Raw genomic sequence first — 21,732 nt, 5'->3', positions numbered from 1 at the left:
CCAGGCTCGCAGCTTCGGTTTTGCTAACGGCACGCCGTGGACCTGTGCCGGTCCTCGCTTGCTGAAGCGATGCTAAATCTGCTGCTGCTCTGCTTCTTCCCCCCGACGCTGGTGCCGCTCCGTCCCGGTGCCACTGACCCTCGGGGACCCCCCTCCTCTCAGCTCCGAGCATCGCCTGGCTTTGTGCCGTGGACACCTGTGGGAGCCGGGGTGCTTCAGTGACATTAATGCCTTTCCTCTCCCCTTCCCCAGGTCGGAAAGCAGCCTCTCTAGGTTTGCCCACCGCTTGTCGGTTAAGCAGAAGCAGGAGAAGAGAAGGAAAGCTGAGTATGCCTCGGCCGAGCTGTCTGCCTTCCGGCCCAGGTCTCTGAGCATTGAATGGTAAGAGCTGCAGGACAGGGCTGGGGGAGAGGAGCTCCTGCCTCTCCAGTCCCCCCCCGGCCCCTGTCCCCACTGCCGCCACTCTCTGTCCCTGTCCCGTGGGACAACACCCCTTCCAGCCCCTCCGTCTGCTGCAGAAGCTCCCCAGGGTATCCAGCCAAAACATCCCCCCTCGCCCCAGGGCAGGGAGCAGCGGGGAGCCCCTCCTTCCCTGGGGGGCTGGAGGAGACCCCCCCATCTGAGCCATGGGGGTCTTCCAGGGCTCATGTGGGATGCGGACATGCCCCCGCCGCCGGCTGCTCCTCTCCTCTCCCCTTCCCTTCCCTCCCTGCACCCCTTGGAGGAGCTGCCGGAGGATGTATCCCGCAGCCCCTCGCCGCCTGACGCAGCTCCGCTGGATAAACCAGAGCTGAGCGCCACGGCGGGATGGCCGCAGCCGGCGCGGGGGGCACCGGGGGCCACAGGGGCTCCCCGCTGGCACCGTGCCCGGGGTGAGTGCTGTGAGGGGCTGCCCAGCGCGAGCCACCCCACTCCGCAGGGATGCCGTGCTCCCTCCTTCCCCGCTGCCGCTGCCGCCGCCACGGTGCCCGTGGGGCCCCTCGTGCCGAGCACAGGTCTCAAACTGCAGTCCCTGCTTGAGCGGGGAGTAATTTATCCTGGGTTTCTAAGCTCTGATGCAACAGCCTTGGACACAGATCACAGTCAACCCTCCCAGTGTTAGAGGTGACCTGCTAAGGATATTTAAAAGAACTGGAAATTGCATTGCTTTCTGCTTCCTTAGATGGATAAAGGAGGGTAAAACTTAGAAAAAAAGAAATGCTTAGAAATTGCAGGAATGTCGAGTTTGGTTTTCATTTTCTCTGCTTTTTTTGGAGATCTTTCTGGCTTTTGTTGTATGGTCTAACACTTCAGTGTGAGGTTGTGGAGTTCTCCTCAAAGGCTTCTGTGAAGTTAGTTAGGCATCAAAGCTAACTAGGTATTAATGAGGCCAGACAAAGAATTTAAGCTATTTGGTGACAGATTACTTTCTTCTCCAGTTGCACAACTTTCTTCCCTTTGCTGAAACGATGTCATCAGGAAAGCTGTTCTGCAATTACTATGAATCTTTCAAATAGACAAATAGGTGAATTTCTAATCTACCAAATAGGAAAACAAGCAAAGAACTCATTAAAAACAATCAGAGTTCCTCTTTATTCGTAGTAAAGAAGCAAGAGAAGTCAGTAAATCTCTTTTCTCCCTTTAACTGTCTCTTTGAAGCCCCCGGATCCCATTTTAGCCCTGCTGTGTCAAGGTATATTTGTGGTACATTTTCACTCACTCTGTGTCATTTTTCCGGGGGGAAACCATCTGTCTGGGATGAGTTTGCAAAGCACCTTGTACAGCAGCGACCCCGCAGCAGATGATGCTCTTTGATGGGGTTTTGTAAGCCAGCTCGGAAACGAGCTCTTGGTGAGGAAGAATCCCTTTTGCCTTCAGTTTGCCACGTGCCATCGCGTTGGAGATGGAGGCTGGAAAGCGTGAGGTCCGGAAGAGAAGGTCTGATGTCACCGCTGCTGCAGCGACATGGGCACGGCTGGTCCGGCCGGGGAGGGGGAACTGCCCTGCGGTCCCGGGTTTTGTCCCTGGCTGGAGACACCTTGAGCCGCATCAGATGTCTGACCTGGTAGCCCGGCTTGGGTGGGCAGGGGTGCTGGGACTCGGGTGCTGGGGCTCGCTGGCGCTCAGCGGCGGGCACGGAGGAGGGGTGACCCAGGGGGTCGTGGTGCCGAGGAGCTGGGTGAACAGCGGCGGGGAGAGGCCCCTGCCCATCTCGCTGTGCTTGCTCAGCCTCTCCCCGTTGCCGTGTTAAGCAGACGAGCCAGGAGCTGCGCTAGCTGCGGCGTTGCAGTGCAGGAACTGAATTGCCTTGTACGTGCACGCTGCCCAGTTGCCAAAGAGCGGCTGGGGGCACCCGCGCACGAAGCACGGAGCGCTGCCTCCCCGGCAGGACGGGCACACTGCAGGCAGGTTTTCACACGTGTGCCTGGTCCACACGTGCACGCTTACCCTCGAGGAGGCACTCGGAGGCTTTTCCCATACAAGCACCAGCCTCCTCTGCAGCTGTGTCCTGCAAAGGGGGCACCTGGCCTTTTCCATGGTGTGAGACATCATTTCTCTCCTTCCCCCATACATCTTCAGGGATCCATGATCATCGTAGCAGGATCAGCATCCTCGGTTAGCCGCTCCAAGCCATCGTGCTGCACCCAGGGGAAGGGTCTCCGGAGCGGCGGGTGTCGCTGCCCCTGCTCGTCCCACGCCCAGCACCGCATGTCCTGGGCTGCGGGCAAGGCTGCTGGGTGCTGTGGCCGACGGACAGCGTGGCTCATGTCCTTGCAAATCTACAGATGCCTAAGTTGGCTTCCAGAGCAAATATCTACATGCATCAAATCTGTATGTGTTTATAAGCTTAACCCAAGGTCACCACTGCATCGTTTTACCTGCCTCTGTGCAGAGGGCGAATGTCCACGCTGTGTGTGATGGGGGGTCAGCTCATCCCATGCGGGCAGGAGGGGGATGGAAAGGCAATGGACCCGTGTTTTCCCAAATCAGCGGCTCTGAGAATCCTGCCCATCTTAATCCCAAGCCTTGAAGGCAAGGAAGGACTCCTGGACCTGCTGTTACCTGTTGCCGAGGAGGAGGTAGAGATTATAAGCACAACATCATCAGTGCCCATTGCTTTGAAAAGCTGGCTGCCCGGCTGGTGGAGGGATTAGTGTTTTCTGCCTGAAATGTCTGCAAAAACTCGGTCAGTCCTACCCCTCGTGTCTCTGCCATAGTGGAAAGCATCCTTACCTCTCATCCCCATGCAGGGCATGCTGAGCCAGTTCAGTTTTCCAGTGTTCTCAGTTGTTCAGGTGCTCAGGTAGGGCTGGATGGAGCTGAAGTGGGAGAGAAGGAGCTGTACAGCATCGCAGTGTCTGCTTGACACTGTGTCCCCTGCGCTGAGCACTGCCAGGTGCGATGGGGACAGCAGATCCCTTCATCTCCCCTTGGCCCTTCTCCCTGCCCCTGGGGACACCTGGAAGCCCTGCGGGGCAGGGTCACTGGGCACTGGCATTTCTCTGGGCCGGGAGATGCAGGTTATTTGCTGCCATAATAAATAAGGTGCTGAATGTCCCACGCTGCCTACCCAAAAGCACATGGATGCTCCCGTCACAGTTCTCACGGTCCGTTGGAGCACATCTTGCCGGGTAGGACGCACTCACGGATCGCGTTTGTTCCCGGCACAAGGCCGGCTTTATTTGCACGGCACGTGTTTGTGTGCTGCACCGGGCGAGTGGAGCGTGGTCCTGCTCCCGAGTACAGCCGTTAGTGAGCGAAGCCTCGTTAGTTCCACTTATTAAAAAAAAATTGCTGGGAGGAAGGGAGAGAAGGCAGGGAAAAAGTGAAGTATTGAGAAAACACTTCTTTCATTCATATGTTGTTTACTGAAATAAATACTTCATTATTAGGCTTTTTTTAGGCTATTTTTTTAAGGCCAGTGCCACAAAGTCCCCAGTGTTGGGGCCCGTGAATGTGCCGTGTCACCCCAGCCTGTCGCTCCCCGGTGTCTCGCTGCCGGGATGTGCCAGGGGAGAAGCACCGCGGGGAGCGGGGCAGCGCGAGGCTTTCCCAAGCTTGGGGGAGAAACCTGGGGGCTGCTCATCACTGGTTTTATTTAGGTTTGCTGATTTCTTTCTCCTCCTCTTCGCTGGATGGTGCATGCTGTGGCTCGCAGGGCACCGAGGCAGCTTGAGCTCCAAATGAGGCAAAACCTGGTAACTGGGGCAAGGAAGGATTTGGGGTCTGATTTATTAAAGCTCTGCTTTCTCCTAGTCTCTGATTCTAATCTAGCTCCAAAGCCTAAATAGCATGAAGGCGTGCGAGACAAAAGCACTCTTTATTTGAAGCTCACCACCTTCTGCTGTGGGAGGGAAGAGTCAAAAGCCTGCAGCTCCCCTGGAGCCTTCCTGCTGTCCCTGCAGCAACCCAGGAACACCAGCCATCCCTTTCCCCCCGCTTAGGGTGAATCGAGGCAGAGAGACCCTCCTCTCCTCTTGTGCGCGTCCCCTGAGAAATGGTCCACGTTTACTTAGGCGAGTCTTCCAATACAAGGGCTGTGACCTGCTGGTTTAGTCTTGCGTGTGCAGAGCCTGGGAGCCTCTGTCCCATTCTCGCATCCTCCCAGCTCTGGCAGGTTTCTCCTCCTGGCACCCGTTTGTCTCTTCATTTTCCTTTCCTGCCTCTCAGTCTGGTTTTCCTTCTTCCATTTGTTCCTCTGCTGGTCCTCCCCCACACGCTCCTTTTCCCATACTCACCTCTTGTTGTCCACTCTGATTTTCCTCTCCGTTTCCTTCTTCTTGATTGTTTATTTCTATTGCTGCCTTTCTATTTGGGTTCCTCGAGTTTTTCGTGTCGGTCAGCCTCCCTGCAATCCGTGGTCGGAATAGCCTATTCCCATGGTGGCTCAGGAAAAATGCAGCACATTCCTCGCTTCCCCCATCCCGTTATCTCAGTTCTGCTCGTTGGCTGCCCACCACGAGCTGTTAAAGCAACGCTGGCAGGAGCATGTCGTCTGGTGGTTAGACACGTGAGGAGGCAGCCAGCCGGCTCGGGTTCAGCCCTGCCTGCATCTTGTTTTGCTGCCTGACCCCTGGCACATTGCTGAACCTCAGCTCCCCGTTCCCCTCTGCCGAAGAGAGGGATGTGCAGAGCCCTGCCTACCCAGCAGCTCCGAGCGCAGGCCGTGCCCGCCCGGGTGGGAAGCTGTGGAGTGAGTTTCCCGCGATGTCCCAGCACCGGGGCTGGGTGTAATGGCTAGCGGGAATCCCTCTACCATGGCACCACGGTGCCACGAGGGCAGGAGCTGCAGCCGCCGGGCACACGAACGGCGCTGGCACCGTTGGGCTGGCAGAGGCGGCACACGCGACTGCTGCTGGGCTCTGCCCTGTGTTTCGGTTTTGGTTATAAAGCAAGAGGTCTTTAATGGAAGTGTTTTCATGAAAGTTATTTAAAACTTTATAATGCAATAATATTTCCCCTTTGGGTTTAAGTGGTCTCGTGTGGTGGGGAAGTTCTCCCTAAACTGCTGTGCTGGGGCCATGGAAGTGCCTGGCACTGCTCGCTGCCTTCCATAGCTGCTGTCAGTGAGGTGGGCAGGCAGCGTGTTGGACCTGTCCCCATCGGCAGGGGTCTTCTGGCACCCAGGTGCGGTCGTCCCGGGGGGCTGCAGAGCCCGTGGGAGGTGCCGAGGTGCCAACTGATCCGTCTGACTGTTCCTGAGCCAGAGCGCTGGAGGGCTGCTACTGCAAAGCTCGACGAGAGCCTTGTGCTGTTCCCGTCGCAGTAGTCCACGGTCGTACAGAACTTTCCCCGGGACTCTTTGCTTGACAGTCGTCTGTTTGCTGGGGAAAGCCAGCCCAAAGAGAATTGTCAGCAACTTTTTGGGAGGCGAGGAGGAGCACCACCGTACAGACAGAGGGCTCAGAGCTCCTCTGGGTTTCACAGCTTAATCTGAACGTCCAAGAGGAGGTTGGAGCTGCTTCTCTTCCCAGCCAAGGAAGCTCTTAGCCTGAGGGAGGGAAAAGAAGAGGGAAAACCACCCTGAGCCTTCCAGTGGAAGGGGAAGAGTGCCAGAGCCTGGGAGGTGTGTGGGCATCTGGGAGCCAAGAGGTGCTCTGGGCAGGCTGAGATGTGGGCACCACATCTGCGCCGGCTGCGGTGTGGGGATGCTCAGCCTTGCCGAGAGCTTTGCCTCCCACATCCCGACGGTCCCGGCCATCAATCCAGGGTGAAACACAGCCGCCCACGGCTCGGTTGTGCTGAGCGCGGGTCCTGGACAGGCCAGCACGGTGTTGAAACGAAACGCGAGGCGCTTTGTCTCGACTGGGAGCGCTTTAAGCCCTCGCTCGGGAACAATGGCCAAGCTATGGGGTCATTTGTTCTGGTATTTCAGCAGCTCCTCATGATTTATGGGATGTTTTGTTCTGCTGCTTGTCTTAGCTTCCCCCTCTCCACCCTCCCCGTCTCCATCCCTTCTCCATTTCAGCTCCTCCTCCCCCCGCTCCCAATTCCCCTAATAGCTGTGGAGCCTCTCTGCCTTATGAAGTCATGGTATCTGTGACTTATTGAATTAGCCGTATAGAAGCTGGACGTCCACACCGCGCTGTGCTCTGCCGGGGTGTCCGGGCTGCCTGGGGAGCCGGCCTGCAGCAGGGCCCCTTGCCCAAGGGCTCCGGGCAGCCCGAGCTTCCCCGCGGCGGGGCAGATTGACGTTGCCATCAGCAGGACGCTAGAAAGTCGTTTTGCAGGCGATAAATGCAGTTGAGAGGAGCTGCAGCCCCAGCACACAAGGATGGCTCTGTTTGCACAGACTCCCCTGGACCGGGGCGGGAGGGGGGGCCTGGCTGCTCCCGGTGCTGCCGTCCCCCCACCGCTGGGGATACCTCTCCATGGGCAAGGTGGACACCGGTCAGGGAGCCCCAGAGCTTTCGGTGGGGGATGTGGTTCAAGAGCTTGGCTTTCTCCCCAGCACCCTGAGGATGGCCGTGGTCGATGCCTGTGGGCATGTGGGGGGAGCCGGAGTTCACACCCGCCCCCGAGCTGGTGGGACAAGGATTCACCAGTGACTGTGAGGGACTTACTGACAGGGACGGGGAGGAGAGAGTCCCCAAAATATCTCCCTGAAAGTTGGGTTTGCCTTTAGGAAAGCATTTGAAGGGAATGATTTTTTTTTGCAGAAAATCACCTTTTATCCTCATTACCTATGAGTCACGTGCCAACAGACAGAGGCTCAAGGTGAGGGCCTGTTTATCAGGGAGTGTGGTGACAGGACAAGGGGGGAATGGCCTGAAGCTGGAGGAGGGGAGATGGAGATGAGATGTGAGGCAGAAATCCTTCCCTGTGAGGGTGGTGAGGCCCTGGCACAGGGTGCCCAGAGAAGCTGTGGCTGCCCCTGGCTCCCTGGCAGTGTTCAAGGCCAGGTTGGATGGGGCTTTGGGCAACCTGGGCTAGTGGAGGGTGTCCCTGCCCATGGCAGGGGTGGCACTGGATGGGCTGTGAGGTCCCTTCCAACCCAAACCAGTCTGGGATTCTGTGATTCTGTGATTCAAGGGTCACTGCTGTTCACCGTGATACCGATGCTCCTGCTGCAGCCGGTCCTTGGCCTGGCCAGGGCTTTGCAATGGCAGAGGAGTCACAGTCCATGCAGCTCCGCTTCTGCTGCCCTGTGCTGCTGGCTGGGAGCTGGGCGCACCCCAGCTGCTGGGTCTGGGTGAGAAAGGGGGGCAGCACAGGGGGGGTTCAGGGCTGTCCAAATCCGTAGGGTCTGTGCCAGGCTTGTGCCTCCACTCCTGATGCCGCAAGCCTCCATCAGCCCAGGTTTCCTCCTCGTCTGGGGAGAGGCAGCTTGGCTTGTGATTACAATGAGGCTGGAGAGGTCGGGAGAAGACAAGGACCAGATCCTCTCTGTGTGCAGTGTTGTGACCTGCTGCCGCAGGTGCTGGCTCCAGCAGGTCCAGCAGTCCCGTCTGCATTTGTTTCTCATGTCACTTCAGCAGGAAAAATTGAGCCCTCTGGGAAAGGAAGGAAAATGTTCAGAGAAGACTGATTTCCAGGTTCTCCTTGTCTGGGACTGGAGCCCTCAGCCAGATCCCTTCCTCAGTGAGAGCACAGGAAGCAAATATCATTTATTTAAAAGACAAATTTAAAATACTGTGTTGATGTGTTATTCTGGCCGCTTCCCTCTGCTGGTAGCTGATACCTCCAAGCCCCACTGAGATTATTTCTCAGTGCAACATATCCATAATCCTCAGCGCACTTTGATTTCTCTCAAATAGCCCATTTAGAATCATAGAATCATTTAGGTTGGAAAAGACCCTTAAGATTATTGAGTCCAGCCATAAAGCCAACACTGTCAAGTCCCCATTTGCCTGATTTTTGTTTTATTCTCATCATCTCTTTGCCATTTCCCATGGCCTGGATATGCAAAGCAGGATGGATGCCTTGGTCCCTGCTGAGGAGTATGGAAGATGTTCTTCATCCTGCAGGATCTCCACTGGTTCTTCTCCATGGATGTGTCCATGCACAGAAGGTACCAGTTGCCTGGATTTGTACAGCAGGCAGCCCAAGCCCCATGGTTATGCTGCTGGGAAAGTGCAGAGGTGCCACAATCCTAGTTCGGATGTCTGAATTGTCATGTAAGTCAAGCCCTTCCTGATGGCCCCATGGATCCTCCACACCAGCTGGTGTTCCCATAGTGTCAGTGCACTGGATTTGAGGGTCTTGGCTCTCCCAGTCTTCTTAGCACACAAAAAATATCTCAATATATTTCTCTTAGTGGGAATATTGATAACAGTCCTGGTTGCCTACTAGTGGTTGGGTCTTCAGACCTGCTGGCTTTGAACCTGGCTGCTCCATGAGCCAATTTGCCCCTGGGGAAGGGCAGCGCAGATGAGTCTGGAGCAGCCCCAGCAAGGCAGGTGGTCTGCCCCAGCCCCCAGGCTGCACGGCGACGCTTCCTCCAGCCCTGGGGACAGCTTTGCCCTGGGAGCAGAAGGGACCACTGGCCTTGCTCCTGATGCTGCCAGGGACACTGGGGTGGGGAGATGCAGGACCGTCAACACCTCGTGTTTCCAGATAGTCCTGACAGCCGGCACTTTTTATTTGAGTACTGTTAATCCTCCCTTGTCCCTCAAACAGCAGTAGTCCCTGTTGCGCAGGTTTCCTCTGCTCTCTGATAGTTTCCTACTGGCTGAGACATTTCTGCCTGCCAGAGCTCCAGGAACCTCCTGTTTATCTTCCTGGAGAGCGTCTACTTGGTGCCAGGTCAATATTGGACCTACTGGCTTGGATGCTAACAGGATGGGCAGCACTCAGTGGGGAGGCCAAACTGGAGGTAGAAGTCAGCCCAGGACACTTGGGACACTGAGGACCAGGTCCTCGGCTGTGTTGGGATCTCTCTGCACCTTTGCTTGAGTCTTTCCTGCTGCCCTCGCACTCACTCTTCCCCATCACTTTGCTTCACACCCATCCCTCTTACCCACCTTTCTTCTGACGACTTGTTTTTCAGAGAAGGTTTGTGAGCCCAAGCGAACTCCACCTCTTCCGAGCCTCATGCCAGAAGGTCAGGGAGAAGCAGTTACATTCCCCTCTGCTCCTCACTTCCAGGTTTCCTCCCCTTCTCTCCAACATTGAAACATTCGTCCATCTACCCCAGCACATCCTGCAGTAGCTCATTCACCAGGGACATTCTGCTCCTCATCTCACTTTGCTTCTGCTGCCTTTATTTGCGCTGCTAACAGTGAGGGCAGGACAGGGATGATCTTCTGCCACAAAGAGCTGTTGGGCGTTGTGGAGGAGGTTCATGCTTTGCTTTGTCCAGAGGACACCTGGCAGCAGCTTCTAGTGTCATCATGAGAAACTGCAGATGGTCTTCACTCTGCCACGGTGCGGAGGTTCACCTGAGCCCCCTCCAGGTCTGTTAAGACAGAGTGGTTTCCATCCAGAAGTGTCCCAAGCAGGGCCTGTAAGGGCTCACCACTTAGTATCTGGGAGGCAAATCTCTCCTGCCTGAAGTCAGGGCAGGCATCTTACTGATGGTCTGCTATGAGAAGCTGTTGTTTCTGAGCTTTGAAAAATGAACGTATGACATTATGTGGTGGCATTTGTTAAGCGTGGCCACCAGAGCAGCTGCTGAGCTGAGCAGAGCTCCAAGAAACATCTCTTCTTGGTGTTATCACGAGTGACCCTGGTCCACTGCCCCAAGAGGAACCATCATCACCTTTGGTGGGATGCTGTGGCTTGTTGAGTTGAAGGTCTGAGTGCAAACCCTACAGCTTTCCAAGCATGTGGTTGTTGCAGCCCCTGAGATGGCAGGGACTGCAGGTAGATCTGGCAGCATGGTTACTCGGCTCTTCCTGCAGGCTTGGCTCTTCTCTCCACCCCCAAGCTCCACTTTTAAGCGCTAGGTTGGCCAGGGGAGAAATGTCGTGGATGAGGAAAGGAGTTCCCAACCCAAACTGACTCATCAAACTTTGTGGGCTTCACCCATCATGGAGGAGAGTGGCCTGGGCTGGGGGCCAGGGATGAAACGTTGGCCTGGGCCATGGGGGACCTGGCTTCTCATGGCCCACTGAGCGACTGAGGGCAAGATCTGCCCCTCTTTGTGCCTTGGTTTCTTACTTTTTAAAAGGAACACAGCAACGCTGACCTCTTTTCTCAGGCACTTTGAGATCTACTGATGAAGTAGCTGGCTGTTGCATTAGGACACTTGACAACTGGGGTCTTCTGCTGGCAAACTCCTTCCCCCAGCCCCACGGACAAGATGTGGGCTGGCTCCGAGCTCAGAGCTGGCAGGTCGAACTTTACTCTACGGCTTTGTAAGTTTGGGATCGCAACCTGGAGCTGTTAGTTTGTGTTACCACTCCAGCAAAGAGCACCAAGGTCAAGGTTTCTGTGCTGCATGTGCTGTGTCCTGCACGGCTGGAACTTGCTCTGCCCAGGCAGCAGATGCTAAAAAAAGTGAGTCTTTCTTCCCCCCACAAGTGGTGTTCTCGTTGATCAGCATCTTGGCTGGGGAAGAGGAGGCAGTTATTCTGGTCAGAGGCAGTGGCAGGAACGAGGTGGGCAGGCAACTCTTTCCAAGTCTGGGGAGATCCAGGCAGATGTAATCTTAAAACAAATTCTTTTGGGTTTAAACATCACTATGCAGTGGGCTCTGGAGTCAGAAGGTGCTTGCTTCTGCTCTGTGATGGAGCCTTCAGCCTTTCTGCAAGCCTGGCCAACATCCAAAGATGGAAGCCCAGAAGGAGAGACTCAGCAGTGGGCCAGTCCCTGCTGCCTGTGCCCGGGCACAGCCCCGAGGGCAGACACAGCCCGGTCAGGCCTGATTGGGTTTCGAGTGCTGGGAAGGACTGCTCTGCCTCTGGACCCTGTCAGAAAGTGAGGTTGGGTGCAGGTATGGGTTTGCTGGTGAGCAAGCAGGTCATCTGAAGTCTAACACATGCCAAGGCGCTGCCGGGTGCCCCGTCACTGCCCCATGCGCTGCGGGGGCAGCTCGGAGCCAAGCCCTGCCGTGCCCCGCGCCAGGCGGGTGCTCGCGGTTAGCAGAGCTGTGTCGGGTTTCCCTGTGCGCTCGAATCCCGTGAAGCAGCGGGCCAAACCGTGGGAAGCGAGGAGGCTGCTTCTGGACACAGATAAGCCGGCGTGACATTTAGCTAATGCTCCTGCTTTCCCTGTCTATACCCAGTGTCCTGCTGGCTGTCCAAGGGGCTGTCTGAGAGAACCTCCGCTCTGAACGTATTCTTGTTGCTCCTTGAGCGGGGAGGTGGATAAGCCGGTGGAGCACTTGCCTGCTTTCTGTGCCAGTGGAAGGCTGACGCTGCCGAGAGGTCCCATCCTCCTGGCGCTCTCCTGGCCCTGCTCTGCCCCGGTCACGAGCTCCAGAAGGCTCGCGGCAAGCAGAAAAGCAGTTTTGCTCATGGAGCAGAGCTCCACTTGGGTGAACTTCACATGAATTCATGAAGTTTCTTTGGCCATGTTCTTTCCTGATGATGCAGGCAGGTCAGGAACGGGGTGCTGTATTGCACAGGGAGCCAAGGCTGCCTTCCTCATGCACCGGCGTGCTCACCTCATCCTTCTGCTGTGCCATGGAAGCAGCTGCTCCTCGCCCCGGGTAGAAATGCCAGCAGATGGATAGAGCTGTCCTTGGGCTACACTGGGACCGTGCTGCCATAACTGCTGCTATCCCTGGTCTTAGGTGGGATGGTAAGCACCCCATTGCAGCACCAGGACTTTAGTGACCTGCTCAAGGTCCCCCAGGCAGTCTGTGACAGTGGTACCCTCATCCTGCTCCCACATTTTACCCAGAGATCACACTTGCTAGGTTCCACGGCTGTGTTTGTACTGCATCATTTGGTCTGTCACCAGAAAAATTGGGGGTAACCCTCTGGGCTGAGGGCTTGTTGGCACAGTATATCAGAAGGTGTGACTGCAGCCTGAGCCAGCCCATGTCAACACCGGGGACAAGGTGTGACATCCCAGGTCAGCATGTGCCAGGATGCAGTGGGCACCTAGAGAGGCTTTCCAGGTCCATGGACAACTTGGTTCCATGAAAGCTGTCTTGCAGCACACAGCCAGGAGAAGCAGGGTGAGGAGCATGGTGGGATGAGCAGGGTATCCCAGGAGCATGAGGGTGTCTCCACTCCCGCTTTCACTGTTCAGGGCATGGCGAGGGGGAGGAAGGACACAGCAGTACCCACTGTGTGTTGAGGCCACCAGCTCTGTGAGATGTTTCCCACCCTTTTGGTGATGGAGGAGCCCACGCAGTTTAGGTCTGGCTCGAAGTTCCTGCTCGCTGTAACCATGTGAACAGGGATCTCCCAAGTGCTTTGAGAGACCTCTGAGGTGCTGGGGTTGGAGTGGTCTCCTCTCGCCCTGTGCTGCCACTTCCCATCTCCAGGACCACCTGCAGCCGTTGGCTCCTGCAACCCTCCCTCTTCTGTGCTGCAGGGAAGTCATCCTTGTGTGCCGCCATGGAGGGATGAGGAGTGAGGAGGGCACCTCTCGCCCAACACAGTCATTGTAGACGGAGCCAGCATTTGCCTGTTGTTAAGGCTGTATAACACTTTCCAGCGGAAGTTTATTTGCTTATACCTTTGCCAGACTTTAACTTTTTGGGCTGAATTTTTCCATGCTCGCTCTGCCTCAGGCTGAACAACTTTCTCTTCCCCCCCCCCCCCCCCTTAAAGTTTCAGCAGAAGGTTGGGGAAAAATGGTATCTTTGCCAACATTTTTTTTCTCCTGTCTTTGTTTGAGGAATTCTGGTGCCTCCATGCTTTGGAAAAGAGACTTGAAATTTGGCAGGGTTGGTGCATTCCTGGTGGAAATCAACACAGATTTGGTCAAATTGTTAGCCTCTGGAAAGCATGGTTGTGCATGCTCGGAAGAGCTCTGCAGAGGATAGCTGCTAAAGTCCCCATCTGCAAAGAGACTCTGGCCACTGCACCCGCTGCTCTCCAGCTGTACTGAGCACCTCCCGTTCCCATCTCCGGGGCACCCCCTTGCCCACACAAGTCCAGGTCAGAAGTAGTGGCTGCAAGGAGCCCGAGCTGTTGTCTGGTGCTCCTCATTAGCAAGTCTTAAAGCACGTTACAAAAGATGACGTTGTCCTTATCTCCATTTCCCGTGTGTGGAAACTGTGGCGCTGGCCAAGGGGATCACCTCCCTCTTGCCCTCAGTGGTAGAGCAAGGAACAGAGCTCAGGTCAACTTGGGCAGTGTTGTGTCTCTAGATCTGGAGAAGCTGAGGCAACGCTCAATGAGAAGAGTGTTTCCCAGTGCTCTCATGTCCTGCAAGACCTTGGGAAACAGCACTTGCACTCCTGCTTCACCCATGGGCGTGCTTAGCAGCACTGATTGCACCAATGCATGGATGGATGTGTGTGTCCTGATGGTCGGAGGTTTGACCTAGTGATTACTATGGTTTTTAATGTTGCTCTTTTCTATTAGGGTGGAAATCTTTTCTACTTCTTGTCCTGGGGACTCTGACTATTCCTCCACAGGTTCTGTTATCCTCAGCTTGAGCTTTTCCACCTGATGGTATCTCAAAGTTTTCTGCAGCTAGAAGGAGAATAAAGTGACACATGAGGTGGGAAAGCTCCACTCTGATGGAGGCAGCAGGCAGACCTTGGCTGGAAGGAGGCCTGGCTGGTGGTGAGGTCTCAAGCACTTGGGGGGTTTTTCTAGCAAAATGGCAAGAAAAAGTTAGCTTCTCCTCTTGGACCGCAGCCTTTGGACCCTGACTCCACTGGAGATGCATGGAGGGAAGGTTGACTCTGCCATGAGTGCTTTTGTAGCTGGGTGGCAGTGAACCAGCTCCTCTGGCATTGCATTGGCTGGTGCTGGCACGGCACCGGCAGCAGGGCTGCTCAGTGGAGTTGGACCCTCCTGTCAGAGGAGAAGACCTCAGTGGGTGTTGGGAGCTGGTCGTGGAGCAAGCCAGGAGCAAATCCTGGCATGAAGCTGTGCTGAATGAGGAGCCAGCCTGGGACATGCCACCGGCAGCCCGAGGAGATCCCCGACAGGGGCGGGGGGGCTGTTCTTGGTAACGGTGCCAGGGACACCCTGTGGTAGTGGCCAGTGTGCCCAGCGCTGCCGGCTGGGTCCTGCTGGTTGCCTTCCAGCGGGAAAGGGGTTTTCTGACTCCAGTAACATTTACCAGCTGGGCAGCAGCTCTGGAGCCGGGTGTGTGCGTTTGTCTGTTCTTCCATTGTGTCTTGGCCGTCGTCTCCTCCTCCCCGCTGAGATCAATGTCTGTGGCCTGCCTTTTATTACCCCTTTGGGTGCAGCTCTGGAAGTCTTCAGCCAGTGGTGCTGGTTTTCATCGTGCAGCTTCGGCGTGCTTGAGCAGCTTGGTCCCCGTCTGGCTGGATGGCTTGGGTAGGATGATAGACTGAAGGTGGGTTTCCACCAGAAAGGACATCCCAGCGATGGGTTGGGATGTGCCCTGGAGGGCTGTGAAGCACAAGCGGGATGTAGTTGGCTGGGGATGGAACCAGCCACAGGTATGGGGGAGTGAGTTCAGATGACCTCCAGAAGTCCTTGGGCCAATTTTCTACAATTTCATGGTTTTGGAGAAGAGGTGGTTTCCGATGGAAGCTGGATCTCACTAGTGTATTCTTCCTGGTGGCACCAGGTGGCGCAGGAGGTTAAAGGATTTGCATGTCATCCTTGCAGGTCTGGGTTCAAATTGATTGCCTCTCACTGCTGTGATGAGTCTGTAGGTCTCAGCCCCCATGGCAGGTGGCTATGCCCCCATGCCGGGGCAACCTGCAGCCCCAGGGCCGGGCGGTGGGCATGCGCCTCCCAGGAGCCCTCTTTCCAGCAGAGTGGGGAGCTGAGCCAACATTTGAACCATAGCGGGGGGCCTGGGTGTGTGCGTGCTGCGGAGCCCCACCATCCCAGGAGCGGGGCACAGCCCGCCTCAGCGGGGAGAGCCCCATTGGGTCTGAGTGGGGGCGAGGAGGAGGCAGAGCGGGATGTTGCCCTGGTGTGAGGCCGTGCTGAAACGCAGAGTGTCCCTCCCACACGAGCTGGAGCCATCACGGGGGGAAGACAAGTCAGTGCTTCTTCCTGGCTCCTGGGGGATCCCGGGCGCTTCACTGGGCTGTGGGTTCATGGTGGAGCTGGGGCGATCCTATCCCGGCCCCTGCGGCCCCTTCTCCCATCGGGGCAGCGCTCAGATGCAGCCACTGGCCCTGCACAGGCTGGGGTGGCCACAGCAGCTTCTGCAGCAGCCAGCCCCACTCCCTTCTAAAAAGTGGGTGTCAGGGTCCAAGCGAGGAGACGGGACCAAGCCTGGATGAGTGTGGCCTTACATTCCTCCTCACTCCTCCCAGCATGGCTGAGCATCCCCATGCATCCACCTTCTGCTCCGGTTGGGTCCAAGCTGGGGCCCAGCAACCCCACAGAGATATTTTTCCCCCTCCTTGTACCTTCAGTGATCTTTGAGACCAGGCGTCGTATGACTCAGCTTCTGCATTTGATACCCCCGAGAAGAGTTTGCACACATGCATCTGGGCACAGAGCGGTGCTCGTTCCTGGCAGGCCAAGCTGGGATAGGATTTCTTCCTGAAAGAGGGGCAGTGAGTCCCCACTGCTCATCCGCTTTTAATATGCGGAAGTCTGATTTAGCGGGGATGGTGCCAGCAGGTCGGGGGTGTCTTCCAGACCACTGTTGACCTGCTCCAGCATCCGGGCTTGTGAGATCCTGCAAGGGCTGGAGGAAGTGCCATTGCAATGCAGAGCAGGTGCTCGGCCAGTCCCTCTGTGCTCTGGAAATCTCGCTGTCCTCCCGTCTCTACCTGCAAAGGTCTGGCGGGTTGTGTGTGCCAGAAGCATCGGGCACATTTTGGGTGCTGGGGCTGAACTGCTAGTTCTGGCAGTCGGCGTGGGGCATGGTCAGCAGAAGATGACACCGATGTAGATCCTATGAAGAGCAGTTTGGGCGCTGACCTTTAGGTCCCGTCCGTTTCTGCTGTGCGGTCCCTGTGAGCAGCTCGGGTCTGGAGGCTGCTACTGACTCGAACAAGGAGCACCCAGCCAGCTTGCAGGGCTGAGTGGCCCAGGCAGTGGTGCTGAGCTCCCTCGCTCGGGTGCTGGGCAAGCAGAAGGTCACAGACCCTGCAGTGCAGAGGTTTGCAGGGGGCAGCGGCTTGCCAGGTGCAGCAGCTTGCAGGGCGCAGGGGTTTGCAGGGAGCAGGGGTTTGGAAGGGTTTGCAGGGCGCAGGGGTTTGGAGGGGTTTGCAGGGCGCAGGGGTTTGGAGGGGTTTGCAGGGCGCAGGGGTTTGGAGGGGTTTGCAGGGTGCAGGGGTTTGCAGAGCGCAGGGGTTTGCGGAGCGCAGGGCTTTGCAGGGGTTTGCAGGGTGGCTGCAAGCTGCAACCGAGTCGGGCCCCAGGGCTGCGCGCTTGGCTCTCAGCACCGCAGGACTGGCCCCGGCTGCCTCCTGCCCGGCAGCGGCAGCGTTTTCAGGTGGTCGCAGGGCTGTGGTCACACCTGGCACTGCCTGTTGCTGCCGTGGGTACCTGGCGCCAGGGTGGCCACGCACGGCTTCGGTCATGGCTTGGGGCGGCCCGTCCTGCTCAGTCCTGTCTCCATGAGGTTCCAGTTAAAACCAAATGCGTTCTCCAGCCTAAGCTGCGCTGCCGTTTAAGCCCTTCCAAAAATGAAACAAATACCCACGGACTGCAATTCGAATTGCAGCTCAATTAAGGCTCATTCCCAATGCGATCATAAAACCTCCAGTACGAAAACAAACAACCCAACCAAACCACATCCAAGCCTGACAGCATCCTCTGGAATGCCTTTAAAATAACAAGGGGGGCAGAGGAAGATGAAAGCGGCACGGCCTGTGGGAAGGGGCTCTTCGGCCCCGAGGGGCAGCCCGGAGGTGGGCTGAGCAGGTGTGGGGCAGGGCACTTGGGGGTGGGGACCACTGCGGCAGTGATGGGGACGATGGAGACGAGGTGGGATGGGGACCGATGCAGAAGTGATGGGGACGATGGAGACGGGGCAGCTCGGGGTCCGTGGAGTAAAGGATTAGGCTGTGTTCCTGGCAGGATTTAGTGGGGTGAGGAAGAGGAGGCTGCATAGGTGTTTGGGAGCATGGTGGTTGTGCTCCGGGCTGCTCCGATGGCGGGTGTTTGAGCGGGGCGGGGGGGGCACGGGGCTGGAGCAGGACCGTGGCGGCTGGAATGCGTGTCCCGTGTAACCCTGGCTTGCACCGAGTCCAGCCAGTCTGGTGCCGCGGTTCGGGTTTCACGGCGGACTTTAAACCCAGCCATATTTAGCGTGCGCTTCACTGGCCTGTCAGGGAGGGGAAGCCACAGCACAACTAATAAAAAAAGCCAAACAAAAACAATGTAATTAAAGAGACTCAGCACTGTGTGTTCCCATAGCAAGAACATTTACCCAAGACTTCCTTGCTCAGATACTTAATGTCAAGCAGCAATTAAAGGCTGGCATTGTGGGGAGCGCAGCGAGCAGGGTTTACCCTGGCTGGGAGTGGGAGCCCAGGGCTGAGCACAGCTCCCCACGGCAGATCTGCCATCCCCAGTGCCCGACCTGCTGGGGAGGGACTGGGGGCTTTTGGCACTGGGAGGCATCCAGGGACACGTGGGGCTGGTGGCGGGGATGCTGCACCCTGAGCAGCGGGTCCTGAGCCCCTCCAGGCAGGGACCCCCTCGGTCTGTAATGCACATACCCACTAAGCTCGATCCCCACAGAAACTTGGGAGTGCAAACCAGAAAAGCAGATTTTTCTAGGTGTGAGCTTCTGGGCAGGGCAGGGCAGGCCAGGAGCTCTGCTGGGGTAAATCCTCGTGAAAACAGTGAAGCCGGCGGAGCTGGGCTGGGGTGCAGAGCCAAGGGCCTGATGTGGGTGTTGCTTCTCCCCTCCAGCATCTCCTTCCTGACCTGGGTCTGCAGATGTAGCCCACGCAAGCCTCTGGGATTTTAGGTTGTCCATCCCTCAAGGGATGATTTGGGGTGCATGGAGCCAGGCTGTGCCCCCTTCAGAACAGCTCAGGGCTGGTGCTCACGGGCTGATGATACCATCAGCATCATCTGCCTTGGCTAGAGAGCCAGCCACTGTGCATCGTCCCTTGGCACAGTTCCCAAGGAGAAGTGTCCTGGTGTCCTGGTGTCCCGGTGTCCCGGTGTCCCGGCAATGCTGCGCGTGCAGGTAGGGTAGGAGCTGCCCAGGAGGGATGCACGCGTGTGGACACGGCCAGGACGGTGCCGCTTTGTGACTACGGTGTGTGCACAACAGCAGTCCTGACCGTGATGGCAGACTGTCACAGGGGACCAAGGAACTGAAAGTCTGATTTCAGTCATATTTTAATGGAGGTTGAGCCACAGGCTCCTTCTGGGGTCACTTAAAAAAATGTTATCGAGATGCTTAATTAAAAAAAAAAGTGAAAAAAAAAAAAAGCAGTGGCATTATTGCGTTGCAGCAGAATTTGCTCGAGTATCTCCGCTCCCTTCCTCCCCCAAACATACTGCTGGCCCTGCAGAAACGGGGTGTTTTATGGGAGGCCTCTGCAGACTGTCAGCAAGTGATCTACTTGGTTGGCTCCGAATCTCTCTTGGAGTCCTGAAGTCTCCGTCTCTCCCAAATCCGGAGCCTGTGATTTAGCAGGGAGGTGCGGCAGGGGCGAGCCGTGCAGGCGGGCTCTTCCCTGCTGTGCTGCACCGGGGGACATGGCCGTGCCTCCAGAGCACGTCACCAGCTCGCCAGCCGGCCCCGTGCTGTGGGACATCGCGTGTCCAGCTCACAGTCTTCCCTGCTGCCACGGCCCCTCCGGCAGCCAAGTGAGGGCTGGTCCCAGGGGGTCCTCACCGCATGCTCCAGCTGCTGCACCCCCTGTGCCAGCGTTCCCCAAGGGATGCAAAAGCCTCTTCCTTCAGGGAACAGCCTGGACGGCGAGGCATGATGCTGATCCCCCCTTGCTGCTGTGGGGGAATCCTCCACTTCTTCCCCTGTGGAGGTGCAGGGTGCTGAATGCTGGTGGAATGGGGCAGATCTCACCCAGGATGTGCTCTTCTCCTCCCGCTTAGTCGGGTACCGAGCTGCCGGGAGTCTACTTTCAAATCCATGATGCGGTGGGCTGCATGGCCACGGGGTCCGCTCTCTGCTGCCTTGGGTCATGAGCTCCTCAAGAAGCACCTACATGCATCATGGCGTACCTGGTATGGAGAAGGCGGAGACAACTTGTGGCCCTACCAGCATTGCCAAAACGGCGCCTGATGCCCAGGAAACTGCACCAACCCTGGTGCTGTGCAGCATCTCCTGGCCTTGCACCACGCTGAGCTCCTCTGAGCTTTGGGCTAATAGCATTGGGCTTCTGGAGCTCAAACAAAAATGTACTGGCAGGAGCAGGATCTATATAAGTTAGTTGTTATTGCTAAACAAAAGAGGCATGCTCGTTTAGGCTCCATTCAAAACAAACCCCAGCAGATTTGCCAAGTGGGGAAAAAAGAGAGAATCTGAAGGAAACAAACAAAGCCCTGGATCTGGTTTGCTGCCTTGCGCTGGACCCAGGTTCCTATAAGCAAGTGCATTTTCCAGGCACACAGATGTTTCTGTGGAGCCGGAGTGTTTTGCTCCACCTTTGCATGGCCAAGTCACCACACAATATTTAAATACCTTTGAGGTCCGCACACCTCAGGATGGGTAACCGGTGTGCAGGCTGCTCCCCTGAGTCCTGCCTCCTTGCAGGGACTAAGCACAGCGTTTCATCCTAGCTTTGAGTGTGGCTTTTGGTGGGTTATGAAATCCCACTCTTTTGGAAGGGCTCCCCTACTTGTGCTCCATTTTGGATCCAGCCTCTGTTTCCCCAGGCCTGAAAAATTGCTTATACTCATGCAGAACAAGTGGAAAATACAAATGCATCAGCAGCTCCTCTTCGTCCTGGACGCTGCACATCTGGTCCGTGTCCCCATGAGCCGAGAGGAGCTCCTTTGTGTGTTAGGAGCTCGAGCAGTCTCTGCAGTGGAGTATTTGGTGCCCAAGTGTTTGTGGCCCTGCCGTGTGATTTCCTGCCTGCACCAAGGGTGAGCGTGGCCAAGTGTGCTCAAACGAGGAAAGACCCTTCGCGCTCAGATTTCTTTGGAAACAGCCTGTACGTTGATCCTGCCGGCTGATCTCTTGATGCACGCTCCCAGGTTGGGGTGAGGTTGGCTGCATTGGGTTTGGCTCTCCCCGAGAGTTTTTTAGGCTTGTCCTGTCCTTTACCTGTTCCTTCACTGGATAACCCCATGGACTGACTTGGACAGCTTGTGGTAACGTACCACTGACAACCATGGCTCCACAAGGTTACAAGGAGCTCTGCAAGGACCCAGTCCTTGTCCTCCTCCCCACCCCAAGCCTCGTCCTTTCAAAGCACTAACACCTTTCATCCGCCGTCCTTCGGGTTCCCTTTTTCTCATGCACAGAGCCCTGTGACTTCTCTCTCTGCTGCCATCGGGCTGCAGACGGTGGGGAGCAGCTTCCCAAAGTGACAGCCACCCACACCGACCCCGAGGATGGGAGCGTGGCGCTGAGCTCATGTCTGCTGCCACAGGCTGCAGTCTGCCCTCTCGCTGCCCACGTGGGCAGGCGCCCATGAGCTAATCCTTTCCACGGCCAGCATGGGGGGTGGCAGGGATCAGACAGCCTCCCGTTTCGGCTGGAAGGCCATTGCCACCCGCAGCAACATCGCCTTTTCACAGCCCAGGCTCCCACTGGTGGGACAGGGCATGGGATGGCCGCCGTGGTCCCCAGCAGCCACATCTCATGACCTCCAGGCAGGACAGTCATTGCCTGCCTGTCCAGGTACCTCCAGCCCCTGTCCCCGAGACAGGAGCGCGTGGTGGCAGGGAGGACGAATCCCATGGTCCCCCTGGGGTTTGCACGTCTGGTGGTGCAGGTGCCCGGTGTGGACCATCCCCATGGGCGCATCCTGGGGGTCCTGCAGGGCTTGGGGGGGCAGGGCTCCTTCCAGCCAGCCCAGGGTCTGGGCTCCGCCAGCGGGACAGGGCAGCCCTGTCTGCCATGGACTGGTTCTCTGCTGGAGGCTTGGAGAGGCTACGCCCTTCAACAAAATGCACTTAAAATCATATAATTACAACAGTTATTAACACTGTTTACTAGGCCAAGATCTGCAGCGTTGGAAACATTAAAACCCAGAATATGCAGAAACCACAACATTATGAACTACTCAGTGGATTTGCTTGTGTTCATTGCAGGAGGAGGGATAAAATGAAGTTGTCTTATGCACATCCATCCTCATGTGCT

At 56.7% G+C, this 21,732-nt stretch overlaps 1 protein-coding gene across 15 annotated transcripts in view; it reads left to right on the top strand.

Annotated features, from left to right (window-relative positions):
• LOC104635985 (ankyrin repeat and fibronectin type-III domain-containing protein 1) overlaps nucleotides 1-21,732 on the top strand; it is a 248,229-nt gene that overhangs the window by 206,971 nt on the left and 19,526 nt on the right. For 10 of the 15 annotated variants that reach the window (XM_075767249.1, XM_075767242.1, XM_075767241.1 and 7 more), the window contains one exon: nucleotides 253-381. The exons of 4 other annotated variants lie outside the window; for them this stretch is intronic. Coding sequence is in view for 7 of the 11 variants with exons in the window: in XM_075767242.1 (XP_075623357.1) it covers nucleotides 253-381 (129 nt within the window). In the remaining 4 variants the exon portion in view is untranslated. Of the gene's footprint in view, nucleotides 1-252; nucleotides 382-8,578; nucleotides 8,598-21,732 lie in introns of those variants that run through there. One more of the 15 variants, XM_075767246.1, reaches the window with a different exon arrangement.

Source organism: Balearica regulorum, chromosome 15 (assembly GCF_011004875.1).
Source record: "Balearica regulorum gibbericeps isolate bBalReg1 chromosome 15, bBalReg1.pri, whole genome shotgun sequence".
Classification (NCBI taxonomy): domain Eukaryota; kingdom Metazoa; phylum Chordata; class Aves; order Gruiformes; family Gruidae; genus Balearica; species Balearica regulorum.
The sequence above is the reverse complement of the archived record's forward strand: the minus strand, read 5'-3'. Positions and strand labels throughout refer to the sequence as shown.